This window comes from Engystomops pustulosus, chromosome 9 (assembly GCF_040894005.1).
Source record: "Engystomops pustulosus chromosome 9, aEngPut4.maternal, whole genome shotgun sequence".
NCBI classification, from domain to species: Eukaryota; Metazoa; Chordata; class Amphibia; order Anura; family Leptodactylidae; genus Engystomops; species Engystomops pustulosus.
In genome coordinates, this window is record NC_092419.1 from 89,402,287 (window position 1) to 89,423,540 (window position 21,254).

The 21,254-nt window shown below is 42.3% G+C and overlaps 1 protein-coding gene across 5 annotated transcripts in view; it reads right to left on the reverse strand.

Moving 5' to 3' along the window:
* Positions 1 to 553: 553 nt before the first annotated feature.
* The window catches only part of GTF3C3 (general transcription factor IIIC subunit 3), a 28,272-nt gene continuing 7,571 nt past the window's right edge, over positions 554 to 21,254 (reverse strand). For all 5 annotated transcript variants that reach the window (XM_072123263.1, XM_072123261.1, XM_072123260.1 and 2 more), the window contains exons 5-19: positions 20,731 to 20,854; positions 17,767 to 17,958; positions 16,839 to 17,004; positions 16,539 to 16,686; positions 15,054 to 15,120; positions 14,029 to 14,123; positions 11,975 to 12,146; positions 9,406 to 9,608; positions 8,377 to 8,478; positions 7,984 to 8,119; positions 5,910 to 6,147; positions 4,556 to 4,746; positions 3,295 to 3,419; positions 2,617 to 2,769; positions 554 to 693 (exon numbers count right to left, since the gene is read on the reverse strand). In XM_072123263.1, the coding sequence (XP_071979364.1) occupies positions 571 to 693; positions 2,617 to 2,769; positions 3,295 to 3,419; positions 4,556 to 4,746; positions 5,910 to 6,147; positions 7,984 to 8,119; positions 8,377 to 8,478; positions 9,406 to 9,608; positions 11,975 to 12,146; positions 14,029 to 14,123; positions 15,054 to 15,120; positions 16,539 to 16,686; positions 16,839 to 17,004; positions 17,767 to 17,958; positions 20,731 to 20,854 (2,235 nt within the window). In that variant the 3' untranslated portion in view covers positions 554 to 570. The remainder of the gene's footprint in view (positions 694 to 2,616; positions 2,770 to 3,294; positions 3,420 to 4,555; positions 4,747 to 5,909; positions 6,148 to 7,983; positions 8,120 to 8,376; positions 8,479 to 9,405; positions 9,609 to 11,974; positions 12,147 to 14,028; positions 14,124 to 15,053; positions 15,121 to 16,538; positions 16,687 to 16,838; positions 17,005 to 17,766; positions 17,959 to 20,730; positions 20,855 to 21,254) is intronic.

Consider the following 21,254-nt stretch of genomic DNA (forward strand, 5'->3'; position numbering starts at 1 on the left):
GGTGCAGGACACGGAGCCATAAATTATCTTTGTGTATTTTAGGTGATTATGTGTATTTGTTGTTCTATTGTGGTTTTAGTATTGTGATGAGTGTTTTTTTTGTGTCTTGTCTAAATTTTGGAAGCCAATTTTTTATGTCTTTTAATTTTTTTATTGTTATAATGTTAACTCAAAGATGTGGGTAACATGAAATTTACTGAAAGGGATGAATAAAGTAGTATTATTATTAAAAGGTTAACACCCACGATCGGTGCTTGCAATGGGTGTTTGTTGCATAGTGCTGCAAACACCCAGGGGTTATGAGGAGGAATCGGCCCTCAAGGGATTAATCTTTATCAAGTGCAATCACAGTTCCTAGATCTGAGTAACTTCCCCTGGTTTATCATGCTTGACTTTGATGGTTGAATTTCTTTTTAGTACATTGCACAAACATAACAGGATGGATGTATCACTGCGAAATTCATCATTTTAAGATTAATCTACATCTGAATGAATTACTTCACAAATGTGTTTCTTCCACAGTGTAGTTAACTTTAATACTGTACAGAGAAAAAAACATTAAAAAATGCATTAAATAACACAGTAAGTATACAGAAGCCTCCGAGCCATTTCTAGGTTACCACTGCTCTGGTAAATAAGAGATAAATTAAAAGCAATATCTCTTCGGAGGTCAACTTGGTCCTCATCAATTCCCTGCAAAAAAAAATATACAAAGAATGAAAATTTCTGTTTATTAGTTATCAGCTAGTATTGGCATCCTCCCGGAGCAGAACCATTAGCACCAGGAATGTACTAATGTATAGTCACATATTTTCTGTGTGTATGGTCACATTAAGGAAATGTTTATCAAACATATTGCCAGGTATCTTATAGGGCAGTGATGGCTAACCTATGGTACTGGGAGCCCTTTCTGTGGGCACTCAGGCCACCACCAGAGATGACTCCAGGTATCTTCCTGCAGTCCCAGACAGCCCAGGACTTGCTGTGCACAGAGGTATTTTAAAGTGACAGCTCTACCTGGGACTATTTTCTGTTTTATTGGTGTCCTCAGGGGCTGGTATCAATGAAAACTGTGACAGAGAAGGGAGTATAAATCACAAATCAAATTTCTGTGTTGGCACTTTGCGATAAATAAGCGGGTCTTTGATGTAGTTTGGGCACTCGGCCTCTAAAAGGTTTGCCATCACTGTTATAGGGGAATAATATCATCATAAATATAACATAGGTTATATATAGGCATGTTAATGTTTCCAGTCCACTGTGAATGCAGTGAGCAATTCCTTAAAGGGGTTGTCCGAGCAGCGCTGGACTCAGTCCTACCCAGGCCTACCCGTCCCTATTCACAGCACTGTGTATGCAGGCCAGATGGTTGTCGGGTCTGGCCGGAAGCGGAGTACAGCGCTGCTCCGGCGCCCATGTTTGTTTACATGGCGCCCGAACCGGAGCGACAGCAGCGCGGGACACCAGAGGGCGCTGGAAGGCAAGTAGATCTTTATTTTTTTTAAGCAGCCCCCTCCGACCACCTTTAGTTTTTTTTCATAACTCTCGGACAACCCCTTTAAGTGGGGACCTAGCAGCTGCCTGCATTACAAGGTGAGAGTAAAGGCTGAGCAAGAAATAACGGAGAGAGAGTAAGGCTAAGTTCACACCATGTTAATATACCTCTGTAGTAAGGAAAAGTCAGGAGGATTCCAGACATATCCTGACAACAGAGGGCCAGGATATTACTGTATGCTCATATAGTGGGATATGTCCTCTGGTTTGACTCCTCCGTCCTGAAAAGGTAAACATTGTCACCAGCCAGTGATTCGCTGATGCAATGTTCAGGGTGTCCCCCAAGTGACACAACTGTCCTTATATGGACAGTTACATCACTGGGAAACTCCAACAGTGTACAATCAATGGAGGCTGGGGATGGGTGCCATACAGATGCATCCTCCCTCATTGGCCATTATGGCCTCCACTGAATATATACAGGTGGTCCCCTAGTTAAGAACACCCGACTTACAGACGACCCCTAGTTACAAACGGACCTCTGGAGGATGTTGTTAAATTATTGTACTTTATCCTTAGGCTACAGTAATCCGCTATAATAGTTATCCGAGGCGTCTGCAATTAAGCTTTATTATTAATCCTGGTTCTTATGACAACCAAGCATTTTTAAAATCCAATTATCACAGAGACCAAAAAAATTTGGCTGGGGTTACAATGATAAAATATACAGTTCCGACTTACATACAAACTCAAAAACCTACAGAGCCTATCTTGTATGTAACTGCCTGTACTGCACTCTGCAAAAATATGCAAATAAATTAGCCAGGATGGGATAAGGAGAACCACTCCTCTTTTAACCACCTCCCTTGACATCACGCATGACTTTCAGGAAGCCTAATTACATGATGTGGGATTAAAACTAAACCAGTATATTTATTCCAGAAGGAACACATTCCCAACTATGGACAGAATTTTTCCTTCTGGAATAGATATACTACATTAATCCCACATTATGTCATTAGGCTTCCTGAAAGTCATGCGTGATGTGAAGGGATCAAAAAAAGTAGCAAACTATTATTTTGGGGATTGTTTACTATTATAAATGTGTTTTATTCACTGTACCTTTAACTGAGGTGCTGGCAGCTCCAGTGCCTGCTGATAATAGTGTATGGCAAGATGCGTCAGACCCATCTGGTGCAATGCACGCCCCAGGTTGTAATAAGTCTCCTGACAAGGGCCCCGTAAATCTGTGTATTTATTCAAAAAGGAAAAGCCCTAAAAAAACAAAACATCAAGTAAAAACTATGTGCTTTAAACGCGCAAATTTTTACAATTTTGGATTTGATCTTTATATCGCTTCTGTGCTTTCTATATTTTCACTGGTCACAGTATTTCAGATCTGTCTACCAATATGTCTTCCACAGTGACCTAGGGGCCAATGGCCATCTCATTTTGTATGGTATCCCATAGTAAGTGGTTGGGGGCACGGAATCACTAGAGAAGGAATCAGTATGGTAACCATATTATTTGACAATTTTTTTTTTTTTGTCGCAGGAACGCTGTTTCTCACCTACTCCTTTTAGTGGTTCTAGTGGTTGGAGAAGCTTATTCCCAGTGTTAGCGACATAATGGCCACATTTGTGTACAAATAAATGGCCGACCTTGTAATTCATGAACAAGCTGGCTTAGCTAAATCGGGTGCCATGTTTACATAGCAGCTCCTTGTTCTGATCCCACTGTTGGACACCCATAGGCCCCTGTGACATAAAAAACTAACACAATACAATAGTTCTTCCATACCTGTACCAGCAGAGCGTGTCTTTTTAACACAAACTTCTGTGATGCCATGTGGACAAATGTTAATCCAATGCAGAGACAGAACATTGGGTCTTCAGGCTTCATACGATAGGCTTGGACATACTGAGCTGCAAAACAGAGACATTTCACCCTATGATTCCAGCTTTTATTCTAGTATTGGGCTACAAACTACATTCACACATGTAGAGAGAATGAGTACATTGAGCACTCAGCGATAACACAGACGTGATATACCAAGATATGTGCGTTGAAGTGTGTGAGGAGATGAAAAGACCACGGTGAATACATTAAAATTACCAAATGATGTGTTGTTCTTACTGGCACCATAACACTGGCTATTGACCATATTGGCAAGAGAGTGGGACATAAGAGAGGTTACTAATCCATTAAGATAAAGCAGAGGCACTTACTCATAGATCCAGGCACCGGGACTATGGTAATCTAATTATACCTGTTATCCATGGCCTCCTTTCAACTTTCCCATCAACTTTCAAATGTATGCTAATGAGCCTGAAGGACGCTAGTGGTTGTTTCCAGAGCCCCCGAGTGCTACAGCTTCACAGGCTGTTACAAGGAACCAAGTAGATCTCCCATTCCTCTGCATTTCCTGTTGCTGCTTCTAGGTTACACAGGCAGAAGGAGAAGGGAGAGAGAGCAGGGGGTTGAATGAGACATGTTCTGCTAATTGTACCATCTGAAACACTGTGGGTACCACCTCATAGCCTGTCATGTTCATTAACATAATTTTGGATTATACGTGGATTTTAGAACGAGGGAGGCCCTGGATAACAAATATAAGAATATTACTACAGTCAGGGTGCTTTGTTCTATGGGTAAGTGTCCCTGGTTGATCATGCTTGAACTGTATCATGCCCTTTTATCATATTAAGTACACAGGATAGGGGATATCAAGCTGGTTGGTGGGGGTCTGAGTGCTGAGACACACACCGATAAGGAGAATGGGACCCCCAGTTCTCCAGAGAATGGGTGGAGCAGCAGGACAAACATGCATCCTGCAGCTACATCTATTGTCTATGGGAGGGATTGGGGAGAGCAAAATATTGTGCTCCGCTATTTCCATCAATCACATACAAATGAATGGAGCTCCTCCCACAAGGGAGAATAACAACCCTATTATCTGGATTATTCTTGTAAACGTTCCCCGCAGTCGGACCCCAACGTTCAGCTAGTTATATACTTTGGACAATCCCTTTAACCAGCGGCCACTGTATCTGTAACTTACCGAGCGCATGTTTAAAGCTCCCAGATACAAAAGCATTATGGCCACTGAGGACACAGAGGGCAAGGTTATCTGGATTCTTCAGCATCAACCTCAGGCAGAATCGGTGATGCCTCACATCCTGGGAATGCATTGTAACTTGATTGAAGATATTCCATAGTTGAGGTTTGTTAACATTTTCCATCAACATTATTCTGGGAATAATGGACATAAAATGATTACAGTGACATTTGGATTAAGCCAAGGAACAAGCTGTCTTGTAATGTGTTACAGACATCATAAAACTCAATATCCATTCCTCTGCAAAAGCTTAGAGGCAAGACATTGTTCTATCTTATCAGTCACTTATCATAATGGACGGCTGACAAGAAAGGTCTAATGTGGTCAAACCAAGTCCTTCCTATTACAACTTGTATATTAAAATGTTTTGTGAATCTGTTTGGTTTTAAGGGAATATGATACACAATATACAAAGATTCCAAGGGTAGAAGAACTAAAGAGGCCACTAAAGAAGATGTAGAGATAATAAACCTCTGTATACAGACTTTCACTAAACTTAAAAAAAAAACCCTCACATCAGTAATTCTTGCTAGTAAAGGGTTAAGAGTCCTCCTCAAATCACCTAAAATTATCTGCCACTGAGGCTGTACTTTAATTACAGACAGTTTCCCCGAAATGGAAATGAATAGATATGAGTCAACCTCTGAAAAGAATAGTCATGTTTTCTCTAGGATGCCAGTGAAGCACGTCACCTTCTTTTTGTCTCTTCAGATCTCCACCTGAGCAGACAAGAAGTCTTCTCCCAGTCCTTACCAAAATGTTGTCTCTCTCACTGCATGCTGAATTTAGAAGTGAACACTGTTTGGGAATCTGCAAATCTTTACACACTCTGCAATGGGTGAGGCCAAGCGGTGGTGGGCACAGTGGCCTATTATACCCGGTCTGTGTGCGGTGAGAACACTGTGTATAACATACCTTGACTGAGCAGGGAGATTGCAAAAAAATACAGCAGGTGCTATTCCTGCCTGGATTTGCCGAATTCTACTGCAGAGTAAAGACAAGCGGGCAGACTTTGTGAATACGGGACTTCCGCTGATTCAGCGTCGGCTGACTCCGGACCACCACTATGAGTGCCATCCAAATATTGCTATGAATTTGCTGCAGTTTCCTATGGAAAGAGGAGGGGTGAGCAGCGCCTCCCCCTCCTTTTCCACCCGGCAGCGCGCTTTGACCAGTTTGAATAGTTGGGCAAGGTAAGTGGGGACCTACCGTCATATGGGTACAAATTACGTATTTTTACGTAATACAGTAAAGAACAAAACTCAATTAAAAACCTTTCATTTAGATCTCGTCACACCTTATGTAATTGTAAGCTTTTCTGAAGTTCTTGTCTAGAATGGCTGCGGAAAGTCCAAAATATTCCAACTCCTTCCGTTTCTGGCGGTCATCATAGAAGGAATAATATTCCAAGGAAGAGTCTACCAGCAGCTCTCCCTCTTTATACCGGCTGAGGTCACATAAAGCATAAATCGCCTTTAAAAGGAGGTTCCACCAATCATCTTTGGACAGTACACTGGTGAGGATGGCAAATATCGCTGCGGAGCAAAACACATACTGATTACCTAAGCGGATTGAAAATTCTCCATAACCATACATGTAAGGAAGGGCGATGGGTTCCCTTTAGATATTGCATTGTATTCATTTTAAAATATTTCAATAATTCTTATCGCTATGTATTGTTCCCATGTTATTTCTTTTATCCGTTTATGAATAAATTGACAAATGGGTGTAACCAATTGGGAGGGGCTGTCCCTGTCCACTCTGATGGTCTGTCCAATCAATCGGGACAGTGTTAGAATAACTTAAACAAGGGGAAGATTTGCATTAGGATATAAACTGATTCAGTAGTTTCTATAAAAATAATATTTGGCGGCACATTGCAAAGTCCAAAGAAAAGACTCATCAACCCCTTAATGTCACGCTGTAACAAATTGTACTTCCTAGTGAGAGTAGTTAATATAACATAAGACAACTTCTAGGCTTAACTTCTCATCACAATCTTATCATGTGCTAGGATTGTAAATGTCCATTGTCCTCATTTTAACCTCACATTTTACAAATTGTGATAATTTTGTTCAATATTTTAATATTAATTACCGTATTTTTCGAACTATAAGGCGCACCATCAATAAATGCCTGCTAAAACGTCTAGGTTCATATATATAAGGCGCACCTGATTATAAGGATGAATGACCAGCAGGTGGCAGACCTGTGCACAGCTCAAGGCAGCTGTCGTCTGTAAGTACGGTTCATATATAAGGCGCACTGGGCTATAAGGCGCACCTTTAGTTTCTTAGAAAAATCTAAGGATTTTTTGTGCGCCTTATAGTCCGAAAAATACGGTACTAGACATTGGGGTTACTTGGACACATGATTAAATGCTGATGGAGTAATCACATGCAGTCACATAGCTGCAGCCAGATTGACTGTGCATGGCCCCTCCCCTAGATGTCATGTGGGAAGGGGCAGGTATTTTTAAATAATGAGCGTGTACTTCAGATGGATGGACCGGGACTTAGGCTTCCTGCCGAAACACGCCGATCTTATACCAGTGTTTATTGAAATTCCAGCATATAAATCAAAACATGCATAGAAGTCTTCCCTGAAAAAGACAAGGACGCGAGCTGTATTTTTCTTTCCAATTAAGATATTCAGGAGCTATTTTCCATTCCTGGTTTATCCACCGGGAATAAGTGTTTCTATATTTTGATAGAGCCAGACTTTTGGGACACATCAAGTTCATGATTTTTTTGGTTTATATATGTATATTAGTTCTAGGGAAAGGGGGCCATTTGAATTTATTGTTCTTTAAACTTTTTTCACCCCGATGCTGTCCCGAAATTGTATGTCACGTGTCAGGGAGGGGTTGAAAAGTCTAGGAGAAATGGAAGGTCGTGAGTAAAAAAAAACAAAAAACCTTCTACACTTGCATAGCTTACATACAAATCATGTTTACTATGTTTGAAGAATATTTTATTGCAGTACATAAAGTTATACAAAAAGGGAAATATCACCAGTGCTCTTTAGCAAAGATGGGCTACAAGGAGCTCATGGTATTGTTCTTGTAGGAGGTCTGGGAGAGCTGGGTGTTGGAATCAGCGCCGCCTTGACACCACTGGATATCACGGTGGATTTTATTACAAGAACAAGACATGGTGTTGTGATTCAACATTACAGCTCTGCCAATTTAAGTGTAGTCCAGTTATGGCTCCTACAAGCTCCTCCTGTGGTTTCAGTTTAAAGGGAACCTGTCAGACACATGTAACTCCTCAAACTGAAGGTCCTGCCTCATATTCTGTAGCGAGTTGCTCTGTAAAATGATATTGTAACCCTGGAAAGGCATTGGTTAAAAGCCAGAACCTCGTCCTTACCTTTTGCATCTGAATTTGCAGTCTCCTGCTCATCCGTGTCAGATATTTTGTCTCTAGGGACTTTAATCAGGTATAAATGCCTTTCGCCAGATTTGGAACTGGAAATCAGACAGACTTGTGCTCGATTCATTGCAATCTGTAACCAAGTAACAAGCCGTTAATTTCTATTGCTTTGGATTCCTAAGTGAGTGACTATACAGCGGTAATGGCAGATCGGTCATGGTCACCAGTATGCAGAAATATAATAGTCATGTGGGCTGTACCACAATGTTTCTATACTCCTATGGAAGTAAATGTGAGCTATGGGATGAGCACAGCGCATTAGCTTCAATGGGAGTTATGAAAACTTAAGCCTCTGCTTCACAGAAAAGATAACATACATCTGGTCCTTACCTTTAGTAACATAGCGAGCATTGTGAGTAATGTGTCCACGTAGTCAAACATTTTCCCTTGAGAGTAAAGTAAGGTTGATCGGTGAAGCAGCAGCTTAAGCTCCTGGAAGACAAAAACAATGGTAAAACCTCTTTAAAACTTGCACATTGTGTACAGTTGGGTAAAGTTCTGGAAGTAATCGAAACGTTTTTCTTTTGGAAAACTTTCTGGGCTGTATTTTTGCTTTCCGGCAACCAGCGTTCCCCTCCAAGACCAGTAACACCAAACTTCCTCATAAATAATAGGAATACGGAACGCAAGTTAAAATAAACTCAACTGCAGACAGTGCTAGGTATAGAAGTTTGTAATGAAACCATTCTGTGTGTAGTAAGTAGCAGCAGGACTGTGAAAAGTAAAATTTGAATCCAGGTTGAAGTGGGTCCATCACCCTAAGGAGAATTCTGCTCTTTGCAATGAACTGTTCCACAGCTCCTCCCCTTCCCTCTGAATGACTATTCTAAGTATCCAACCAAACTCCTTACACAGCTCCTACTCATAGTAGAGGGGAGGAGCTATGGAGAGTAGAGAGTAGAAAGCTCTTCAGGCTGATAGATCTTCCCAGAGCCCTTGCAAGAGCAGCAGAGCTGGATTATAACTTCACTTTTCACAGTCCTGTCGCTACTATTTGCTACCTAACACTTTCACTTCCTAGTATACAACTGATGAGCTGTACTGACTGAGGATCTGACTACCAGCGCCCTGCTGAGCATACATGCTAGCAGCCAGTGTGCAGTGGCTTGGAAATGTCCGTACCAGACAATAACAATTATGGATCTAGATATGACTTATATACTACAAATCTATAAATGGTCAGATCACATCTATGTGATGCTTTGGTGGGGCATTGGGACACTAATTGGTCTGCAGAGCTATTGTAAGCAGAAGTTATTCCAGCAGTCAAAAAAACAAACAAAATTTGCATGGACACTTCTGTAGTGTGCTTTAAGATTAAGGAGGACACCCACCATCCCCTAAGACGACAGATTCTACCTGTTGGGCAGCGTTTGCATCCTGTGCCAAGGTATCCGGATCATACATGGGCTCTAATGCCTCCAGGGCTTTCTCTGGGTGGCCAAGTTGCTGCTGCAGTGTAGACAGGGAGATCCTTGCATCCAAGTGTAATGGAGCCATGTCCACCACCTTACAGTAACTCTCCGCTGCTTGCACCATGTGCCCCAGAGCTTTTAAACAGTCTATAAAAAAGTGGTTTAAGGTTAGGAAGGTAAAGATAAGCTCTAATAATCTTCTGGCATCACAAAGATTCATTAGTCCTGTATATTTCCATATATACACAGCACCATTAATTCCATGGTGCAGTACTATCAATTAGGGATTCACATACAATAAAGGAAATCTACCATCACAAATGAAGAATGGATAAATAATGAGTAACACTTACTCATAGATCTAGGCACCAGATGATAATCTTCTTATACAGGCAGTCCCCGGGTTACATACAAGATAGGGTCTGGAGGTTTGTTCTTAAGTTGAATTTGTATGTAAGTCGAAACTGTATATTTTATAATGGAAGTTCTAGACATTTTTTTTTTCTTTAGCCCCAGTGACAATTGGAGTTTCAAAATTTTTGGTGTAATTGGACCAAGAATTATCAATAAAGCTTCATTACAGACACCTTACAGCTGATCATTGCAGTCTGGGACTATAGTAAAGCATCCAGAGAGCTTCACCAGAGGTCACAGTGGGCAGAGGGGTCCGTCTGTAACTATGGGTTGTCTGTAAGTCGGGTGTCCTTAAGTAGGGGACCGCCTGTATTTGTTATCCATTGCCTCCTGCCTTCTAAAATTAACTTGTAAAATTATGCTAATGAGCCAGAAGGGCTCTTGTAGGTGTGACCAGAACCCCTCTGTGCTGTTGATTCACAGGTTGTTGCCCCCCCAACATGGATAACAAATATGAGAAGATTACCGCAGTCGCGGTGCCTGGATCTATGGGTAAGTGCTCTTGGCTTATCATGATAGATTTTGATGGTAGATTTCCTTGAAAATGAGAAAAATGCAAATACAAAATCTTCAGAGATTTGGGGCCATGAATATAATGAGAGAATAAGTTACAATATACAAAAAATATACAATATGTTTTATCAGAGAAGCTGCTTTCACACTGTCAAATTTCCACTCTCCCATTTTAAAACACACTAAACCTCTCCTCAATCTCTCGTCAGAGCAAGACAGACAGGAGTCACAATTTAGACGGGTCTATGAAGACGGGAAGGAGAGGGACCACAACTGTAACAGAAGGGAATTAGAGCTACAGCTTGTAAAAGGGGAATACTGCTTAAAGGAAATCTACCACCAGAATCAGCCATTGTAAACCAGACACACTCACATGTTGCTGTGTGCATGCTTAGTCAGAATCCATTCTGATTGTAGATTATTGTGCCCTTAGTTAACAAAAAAAAATGCAAATGAGATTGAGGGGCTCTGGTAGGCATTGTAAAAGCCCCTCTGGGCTCTGTCATCTGTGAATTATGTGTGCATCCGTTCTAGCTTACTAACCGCCTCCTTCCCTCCCCAGCCAGAGAGGCGATGATTTCAGACAGCTCTCAACAATTCCCACGCATGCGCGGTACAATCAGTATCCCACGAGTGAAGTCGCTTTGGGGTTCAGTTACACAGCCACACTGATAAGCAGCCGGCTGCACAATGCTGATAATATCGCGCATGCGCAGTAACTGCTTGGAGCTGGCTGGTGTCACAGGCTCTCAGGCTGAGATGGAGGGTAGTAAGCTGGAACAGAGGCTTACAATGGAACCCAGAGGGGCTCTGGTGAAGCCCCAAGGCTCATTAAGAAATCTACAGTAAGAACAGATCCTGACTGAGGATGCGCACAGCAACATGTGAGTGTGTTTGGTTTACAATGGCCATTTTTGGTGATAGAATGCATATAAATATGATGGATATACTGTTACTTCTTATCTACACACTATTTTATTATTGCTTTATGTAAAGTCTGTTGAAATGTTAAGTTTCATTTCCTTGCCTCCCCCATCTAAGCGTCCTGGGCTACGTAGAGGACCTGTCTACCTCTGAGTTTGACAAGTAGGCGGTGGTACAGGGAAAAAAAATAGATAACACAATATTGGTTGGATAACAAGGGCCCCACCAAAGTCTACAATCAATTGATTATTGAAAATCTGTGTATTATGGACTGATACCTCTGGCTGGTCTTCCGGGGAACTTTAGCGCTACGGACTGGGTAAGGTTTAACGCTACTAACATGTGGGGGGTCTGCGGAGGATCAATTCTACTACTTATATCATTATTATCGGCCAGTGCCGGGATCCTGAAAATGAATATTATTTTTGAATCGCTAGGGTAAGTTTTTTTTTTTTTTTGGGGGGGGGGGGGTTGCATTGTTTTGTTCTTTATATTTTTGTAATTAATTTATTTTTACACCAAATATTTGGATTATATTTGAGATGTTATTTTCCATAAGCCAAACCTTGTCTATACATCCCTCCGGCATCACTGCTTTGTATTCCCAAACCTAAGGGGTGCATTATCACAACCCTTCTTTATGATGATAACACACGACTTACCTGCATGGCGTAACCAGACCACAGCCAGGTTGTATTTTTCCGAGCACACCAAGGCGCTCAGCAGAGGCAGGGCCGAGTTATACTCCCCAACATCCATGAAAGCTTCAGCAACGTCTAGATACAAGTCTCCCATTTCCTCTGGGTTTTGCTCCATTAAAGAAGTCAACATGGGCTGAGAGTAAAAAAATTGAATTACGGTAATTAATTTTTATCAAACAAAATCTGTTTTTATATTGTTCCTGAACGAAAATACTAAATGTTGCATGGTTGTAATATTTGTACAATAGCAAATTCCCCCTCCATTTCGCTGGATTGCCATTACTGGACATAATTATTTTTTAACCCCGACCCCACCGCTATAATCAGTGCTCATTCTCTCAAATACAAAATAAATAATACCTAGTACATATAATTGGAGTGCACATCACTTTTCCTCGATTGTTTATGACTTCTCCATAGATAATTGGACACAATGGGGCTCATTTACCATGGGCCTGCTGAGCGCATTTTCGTCAGGGTTCCCGATGATTTCTGTGTTGCGCCAAATTGCTCCGAGATTTTGGCGCACACGAACGGATTTTGCCGCATCGTCGCCGGCTTGCACGCGACAGAAATCGGGGGGACAGGCAATCGGACAAGGCGTGGAATTTAACAGTTAGAAATGTGTCGCAAGACACGCACTTACAAGCAACGGGAAGAAGCAGGTGAACTCCGGCGGACCTCGGAGCAGAAGCAACGGATACAGGAACTCGGGCGAATGACCTTAGTGAATCACGGCAGACCCAAATCCTTGTTGGACAACGCACCGCGAGATCGCAACAAGACCGGGTAAGTAAATGTGCCCCAATTAGTAATAAACAGGAGAGAAAAAGTGATGTGGACTCCAATTGTAAGTATTGGATATTTGTTACTTATAATTGGAGTGCACATCACTTTTTCACTCGTTTATGGCTTCTCCAAAGAGAATTAAAGGGATTTTCCATTTTCAGCAACTAATGGTTATCATTTGTGTAAAGAAAAGTTATACAACTTTCCAATATAATTTATGTATCAATTTCTTAGCTTTTTCTAGATCTCTGCTTTTTTACATTGAACTGGAATATTAATTGTTTAATTAATTGTTTACTGTGGATAAAAAAAAAAACAAAACATTTGGTCATGTGATGACACACAGGTGCATGGCTCGTTATAACACACAGCTCTGATGACTCTCTGTGATGAGCTGTGCACCTGTGTGACATCACCTTACTTCCGCAAGAAGTAACCAATGAAGCTTCCTATTGTATGAAAGCAAAGCGATATATAGAAAACCATGAGGAATTGATAAAGAAAGTATATTGAAAATTGCATACATTTTCGGTACAGAAATAATATCAATTATTGGACAACCCCTTTAAAGTTGAAAAGGGCAGAGGTGCAAAAGCAGACACGACCCGAGACATCACCTGTGTATGTACACATCCCTTTGTACATACAGGGGCACATTTACTAAGGGTCCGCACATCGCATTGCCGTCGGGTTTCCCGACTATTTCCAATTTGCGCCGCATTTATCAGGGGGTTTTGGCGCACGCAATTGGATTTTGGCGCAATCGCGCAACTTTAATGCGACACAAATCGGGGGGTGTGGCCGTCGGACAACCCGACTGATTCAGACTGCGCGCAGGTTTTACAATTCAAAATGTGTCGCAAGACATGCACTCACATACACCGGGAAGAAAATGGTGAACTCCGGCGGACCTCAGCGGAGATGCGACACATGCAGGATATATCGGGCGCACAATCTTGGTGAATCACGGCGGACTTCATGTTCGTCGGACAGTCGGGATCAGCGATTGCGACAGGACCGGGTAAGTAAATGTGCCCTACAGGGTTTATGCATATGTGTCCTGCTATAGGGACTAAAATGGTGTTGGAGGGGGCAAGTGAAAGACACACTGCCATATTTTCTATGTAGGTCACTATTGCATACAACTCTTCCCCTCTAAACCACGGTGCACTACACTACTTTCACAGAATTGACATTAGGTAATGAAGAACATAAGCAACACTTACACTGACAGGTTCCAGAATATTAAGATGGATCAAACAAAGCATCATCTTCACTGTGATATCTATCGGCACACCTTCAGGTACATTGCATATAACTTCTACATAGGGGGCAAAAATAAAGTGATTAGATGTAGGAGCTGGATTTACAAGCCAAATACATGGGAAGAAAATACACAATTGACAAGAAGATAAACCAATTAATGCCGACATGTCATTACCAAACCAATCCACATAAAAGTTGATAAGAGCTTGTTCAGATAAACCAGCTATGTGCATTTGGGCATGCATTCACATGGCCGTTGGGGGATGTATATACATCTTATATATGTCCCCCGTAGGTCAACAATGGGCAAACGGCACAGTATGGAGCGTTACGGTGCCGCACCGTACCATACCCAGAAGATAGGACATCTTTGTCTGTAATACGGCGCCGTGCGCCATGTTTCTCTATGGAGAGGGGCGGGAGTGAGCAGCGTTCACCCAGTCTTCCTATCCTGGGCGGCACCATGTGCCCACCGTGCTACGGTATTGCGGGCACACGGTCGTGTTATTTTTCTGTTTTGTACAATAATATAAAATTATATGAACACAGAAAAAAGCAGGGGACTAGATCTCTGCCCTTATAAGTATCTACCATACTATCATACGTTATACACACACCTACCATATTTTTCAGACTATGAGGCGCAGAAAAAATCCTTTGAATTTCTCAGAAATCAAAGGTGCGCCTTATTGTCCAGTGCGCCTTATATATGAACTTCTCTTACAGACAACAGCTGCCTTGAACTGTGCACAGGTCTGACACCTGCTGGTCATTCACACTTATAATCCGGTGCGCCTTATATATGAATCTAGACGTTTCATCAGGCATTTATTGATGGAGCGCCTTATAATCCGGTGCGCCTTATAGTCCGAAAAATACTGTATTATACATACAGATGGCAATATCTATATATTTACATCAAGGCAGAAATTTATAAAACCAATAAAATAACATATAAAACGAAAAAAAAATGTATGAAAATCACCTGAGCTTTCTTCAGGGCCGCTGCTGTCTTTTTTATTTAGTGTAATTCCAGAAAACTGCGTAATAACCTGAAAAAGAAATGAAACGGTTTAGTAAAACCACAATGTCTGTGACTGCAGGTCGATGAGGACACCTCACACTCGAGTCTATATAAATACATGCAATCCTTTCTCAGTCATCTAATTGTAGTCGTTTCTATTTTTTCCATTTCGCACAGACTCACAAAATAGAAAAGACAGAAAAAAGTCAGTATGCAAGTATAAATACATACAAAAGTCACATTTTATAATGAATGACAGGGATCACTTTTTTTTTTTTAAATGTACCTCAGACGGTGTAAAGGACACCAAGTCCTTTATATGATCAAAGTTACTCCCTCAGCACAAAAAGATACATTTTCCAGTGTAATATCGCACCTCATTCATATAATCTCATTGTCATTCGCTGATGGTTACTTTGTGTGCCCCCAATAGTGAGGACCCGCATGCAATAAATACCTATGCATCCCCTAAAGCAGTGGTGGCGAACCTATGGCACTGGTGCCAGAGGCGGCACTCGGAGCCCTCTCTGTAGGCACCCAGGCCATCACCCCAGCATGAAGCTCACCAGACAGGACTCAAAGAATCTTCCTGCAGAATCTTCCTACAATGATAGGAGAATTTGCCCTCCTCCTTTCAACTGCGAAAAAGGAGAAATACATTACTGCTTAAATTGCTGTGCTGGCACTTTTCAATAAATAAGTGGCTTTTAGTTGAAGTTTGGGCACTCCGGTTCTAAAAGGTTCGCAATCACTGCCCTAAAGCAATGCAATTTCTACCATGTACTACATTGGTACATATGGGAAACTACAAAGGTTGTCTCTATTCTGCTTCCTGGTTGCATAAAATTACAGTACAGGCAGCCCCCGACATAAGGACACTCAGCTTACAAACTGGAAGCTGGTAACCTGCTGAACCTTACCCCAAGGCTTTAATAATCAACTTAGTATTAAGTATTAACAAAAATGTCTGCATAGAAGCTTTATTGTAAATCATTCTTCACCCAGAACCCAAAATTATGAAAACACAATCTTTCCAGGGACACAAAGGCCTTCTTCCTTCTAAAATCAACTTTTTAAATTATGGTAATGAGCATGGGGTGCTCCGAGGTGTTTCCAGAGCCCCTCAGTGCTACAGATTCACAGGTTAAAACAGTGTGCAGGGGGCAGTTACCCCCTCCCTGCTTGTGCTGAGACTTCCTGTGTTGCAGTGGGATTACATCACTGCAGGGAGCAGAGGAGGAGGGGAGACCGTGTAACAACTAGTGAGTTGTTACACGGCAAAGAGAGGCTCTGCAAACCACCCAGTAGCTTTTTAGACTCATTAGCATAATTTTAAAAGTTAATTTTAGAAAGAAGGAGGTAATAAATAACAAATCAGGGGGTTTGAATCTGCAGCATTGAGTGGCTCTGAAAACCAAAAGTGTGAACAAGAGCAGAAAGAAATACCTCCAGTGCTTTTTCGTATTGGTTGTTGGAGATGTACAGCTCAGCAGCAATATTCACATCTTCTATGGCCACAAGGTTTTGATGTTTGGAAAAAGCTTCTTCGATGATGACAATGGCGTTGGAAACATCATTGGTTTCATAGTAAATCCTAAGAAACAAAGGACACAAATATTTTGCAGATTAACATCAAACCATGACATTTATGGTATTTCAGGACAACTTCAAAAGCTGAACGGCTGTCCCGTGCAGGTTTATACACAGTACAACATGCTGCCGGTAGCAATAAAGAAGACAACTTACTTCGCCATATCTCTTGCCAGCTGCATGAACCGCTCCCCATCAGCAGGTGACAACAGGTTTAAGATCCGCCGATACCCATCCATGGCTAGTTTATGTTCCCCAACCTGTTCGTATAGGCTTGATCTCTCCCACAAATAACGGATGTTGGTAGGATTATACTTCAGAGCTGGAAAATAATGTGAACCCTTAGGATAGACTCAATCAAATGTCATTTTTGCTGGGGAGAAAAATCTGCATTAGGAAATCGACATTGGTTAAAGGGGACATGCACACAACATATGTTCACCTAGGCAAACATACAGCCGCGCTGGGGAAGAGGAGGAGCGGTGAGCAGCGCTCCCTGTCCTATATTTCGGTGTGGTGAGACAGCGTGTGCTCACCGCATAGTGACCGGGTGCCATAGACGTAAATGTTGCGGACGCATATCGGTCCCCATTACTTTCGTGTAAATGAGCCCTGAAAATCCTCCCATTCATTAATTGGTTTCTGTCTGTTATGTGGCATAAAAGGTCACTGAGAGGCTTCAAACCACCACCTAAAAGAATTGCTTGTTGCACAAAAGAATGATAACAATAATTCTTTATTTATATAGTGCCTAGAGATAACGCAGTGCTACTCAGAGCTTGTCAAATCAGTCCCGGTCCCCATAGGGCTCATAATCCAATCAAGCTACCAGTATGTTTTGGAGTGTGGGAGGAAACCCACCCAAACACGGAGAAAACATACAAACTCTTTGCATATGTTGATCTGGATTGGACTTGAACCCAGGACCCCAGAGCTGCAAGGCTGTAGTGCTAACCACTGAACCACCAAGCTGCTCAAAAGAAAAACCTCAACTGGCTTTAATGATGATTAAAACTTGTAAAAGTTTACATTCAGTGTGGGAGGGGAAGGGAAGAACCAAATGCCTACAAGTCAGTGAACCAACCTTTGGAATAGCAAAATATAGCTTGTTTGATGTTGTCTTGCTCCAATGACATCTCTGCCAGCCTGACCCATTCCTCGGTATCGCTGGGGTTCAAATGTGCAGCGATCAACTCAAACTGCAGGGATTTCTCCATGTCTCCTTGGTCCTCATAGATCATCGCGAGTGTAGAAAATGGCTCATAGGCCAGCGGGGCTGAAAAGAGAGATTAGATCTGTAGTGTGAGAACATACATAGCAACAGTTGTGTGATCTCATGACCAAATCCTATAAATCTAAAAACTATTTTTGAGCCAATTTTAATTCCATTTTTTTTCCCATTCCATCTACCATCAAAATCCAGCACGATAAACCAGGGACACTTACTCATAGATCCAGGCACCATGACTGTACTAACCTTCTTATATTTGGTATCCATTGCCTTAAAAAAAAAAATCAACCTCTAAAATTATGCTAATGAGCCAGAAGGGATCTTGGGGGTGTTACCAGAGCCACCCTATGCTGCAGATTCACATACTGTTACACTGCTCCGGAGGAAAGTTGAGGTATCAGAGTGGAAGGGAGACAGCATAACAGACTGTGAAGCTACAACACATTAGGGGCCCCAGAGACTGTCCGGCTCATTATAATAATTTTAAAAGTTGATTTTAGAAGGAAGGAATTATCACAGTCACAGTGCCTGGATCTATGTGTAAGTGTCCCTGGTTCATCATGCTTGATTTTGATGGTAGATTTCCTCTAACACATAACCCAAAATTAAAAGTAAACATGTTGCATGGCCCTTTCCTAGCAGAAGACAAAAATTCTATTCTCATAGGGGGGCAGTAAAATAATAAAATATAAAAAGAACCTGTCAACAGCTACTCACCGCCCCCCACCACACACCCACACACACTGTGGCACATTTACTTGCCCGGACCATTTGAGCTCCAGCGGCGGTTTCTCGGACGAGCGTTCGGGTCTTCCGGCGATTCATGAAGGTCCTGCGCCCGATGTCCACCAGGTGTCGCTGCTGCGCCGAGGTCCGCCGAGTTGCGTCGGAGTTCACTGATCTCTTCCTGGTGCATGTAAGTATGGCGCTTGCGACCAATTTTTTTTTTTTTTTAATGCGGCGGTTTTTCCGAATCTGTCGGGTTTTCGTTCGACTATGCCCCCCCATTTCCGTTGCATGCATGCCAGCGCCGTTGCGCCACAATCCGATCGCGTGCGCCAAAATCCCGGGGCAATTCAAGGAAAATCGGCGCAAATCAGAAATATTCGGGTAACACGTCGGGAAAACGCGAATCGGGCCCTTAGTAAATGACCCCCACTATGTTTAGAAGTTTTTATACATGATCCACTGATTCCTCTATCCATGGGATTAGAGCAGCCATTCTTCTGAAAAAGACTTACTGATGTACTCTGTTACAGGAGATCCAGTAACCCAGGAGGGGGCTGAGGCTAAAGCATGCAGGCAAATTACCACGCTTCCTCACCTACATTGCAAACCTGGTTGAAGAGAATTCCTGAGGGAGGGGTGAGGAGTTTGGAAGAGACAGTGGTGGTGTGTGACTCGGCTTTACTGCATCATTAATCAATTCTTCAGGAAGGAAGGGGTTGAGAGAAACGCTGGATGTGTGAAGAGAAATCAACCTCCTCCATGAATTCTCTTCAGCGAGTCACATGTCTCTCTCATTCCTGAGCAGGGCCGGTTAGCAGTGCCGGTTTCAGTTAGGAGGCGGGGTCGCTCGACTGTATGCTGGAGCTCCCCACCTCTATGACTGGATCTAAAGTAACACAGGACATCAAGAAAAGTCTTTTTCAGCAGAAAAGTGTCTCTAACCCCATGAATAGAGGCATCAGTGGAACATTTATAAAGATATCTAAAAAAGTACTAGGTGTGTGCGGACGGTAGGGGGGGGGGGATGGTCGTGCTGGTTTCCTTTAACACCCCACTGCAAAAAACTTCCCAAGAATGCTAAGTCTAGGAAAGGCCCATTCAACCAACCAGTGTTGGAAGACAGGGAGGGACCAGTGGTGCCAAAATGACGGAGTAGCAGTAAGAGTTCTCTAATGTTACCATTTTCTTCTTATAGCTATTTAAGCTATGTATTAGAATATCTGGGCAATATGCATCCAATATTTGTTAAAAGAAACTCATTGGGGCTTATTTACTTAGGGTCGCGGATTGCACTTTTGTCTGACTGTTCGCCGCTTTCGGGATTTGCACGGCTGTGACAGGCATGTAGCAGGTGTTGGGATTGTGGGATTGTGTCACACGCAATTGATTTTTGGCGTAGCTGCGCTAGTTTTAATGCGACACAAATTGGGGGGCTTTCCGTCGGACGATCCGACTTATTCAGACTGAGCGCAGAATTTAACTTTCAAATTGTGTCGCACTTACATGCACCAGGAAGAAGATGATTACCAGTAACTCCATCAGACCTGAGCGGGGAAGTGACACATGCAGAATATCGGGCACACGATCACGGCACAGTGCATTTTCATCGGACAATGCACTTTCGGTGGACTCCGCGGACCAGGTAAGTAAATGTGCCCCATTGAGTGGAAGAATTACCCTAGTCCACTTTAAAAGGATAAAACATGTCAAAATAATGCAAAATCCAAGTATAAGATAATAATACAGCTCTGTTTTATGTTCCTGAATGAAGCAATAAGATATATTCTTATACTTGAGCATGTGCATTACTAGTAGTTACTAAAATAACTTGTACCTGATGCGGCATCATTAACGTCAGTGCCCTCACAAATAAGATTTTATAACTTCTATTCATTTCAACAGAAATACAGGGCCACCTTATTCAGTAAAATGAGAACTAGACTTTGTGGTTGGGTCTCTACCGATCCATGATGCCACGTCTGCTGGGCATCAGATGGGATCATTTACAGCTACTTCAGCAATGTTACTTTCCAGCTTGAAAACAAAGAGATGTATTTAGGCCTAGACATTTCTAGCGCCGCTGCATACCTTGCCTAATGATTTCCATACACATCAATATGGCTTCTTCTGCCTCCCCTCGGGCAAAACGGATGTTGGCTTCTCCCATGAGGCCTCTGAGGGCTCTCGGCAGCTTACTCCGAGGTCTCTTAGCCTGAACAGAAAGGTGCACATCAATAGGATGAGTTACAATGCATGGGCCTACGTTTCCATTAAATTCATTAACAAAGATGAGCCATGAAGAAGACGCATTTATGATGAGAGACAAAATCACCAAGAATCAAGCAATTGTCACCACAGACTTCCTTTCACTTGAGACAGTCAGATATACCAGTGTGATGGTTTCTTTATTCATACTTCATATTCCACCAGACATAAGCTGTATGAGAATCCACCATTTACATCAAGAGATCCTGTCCCCTTTATATGTACCCCTATGGGTTCGCCATCTCCTCCCCCTCTGGAGACCGACTGCCCTTCAAAGAAGTCAAAATCTAGCACAATAAACCAGGGGCACTTACTCACAGATCCAGGCACCATGACTGTGGTAATCT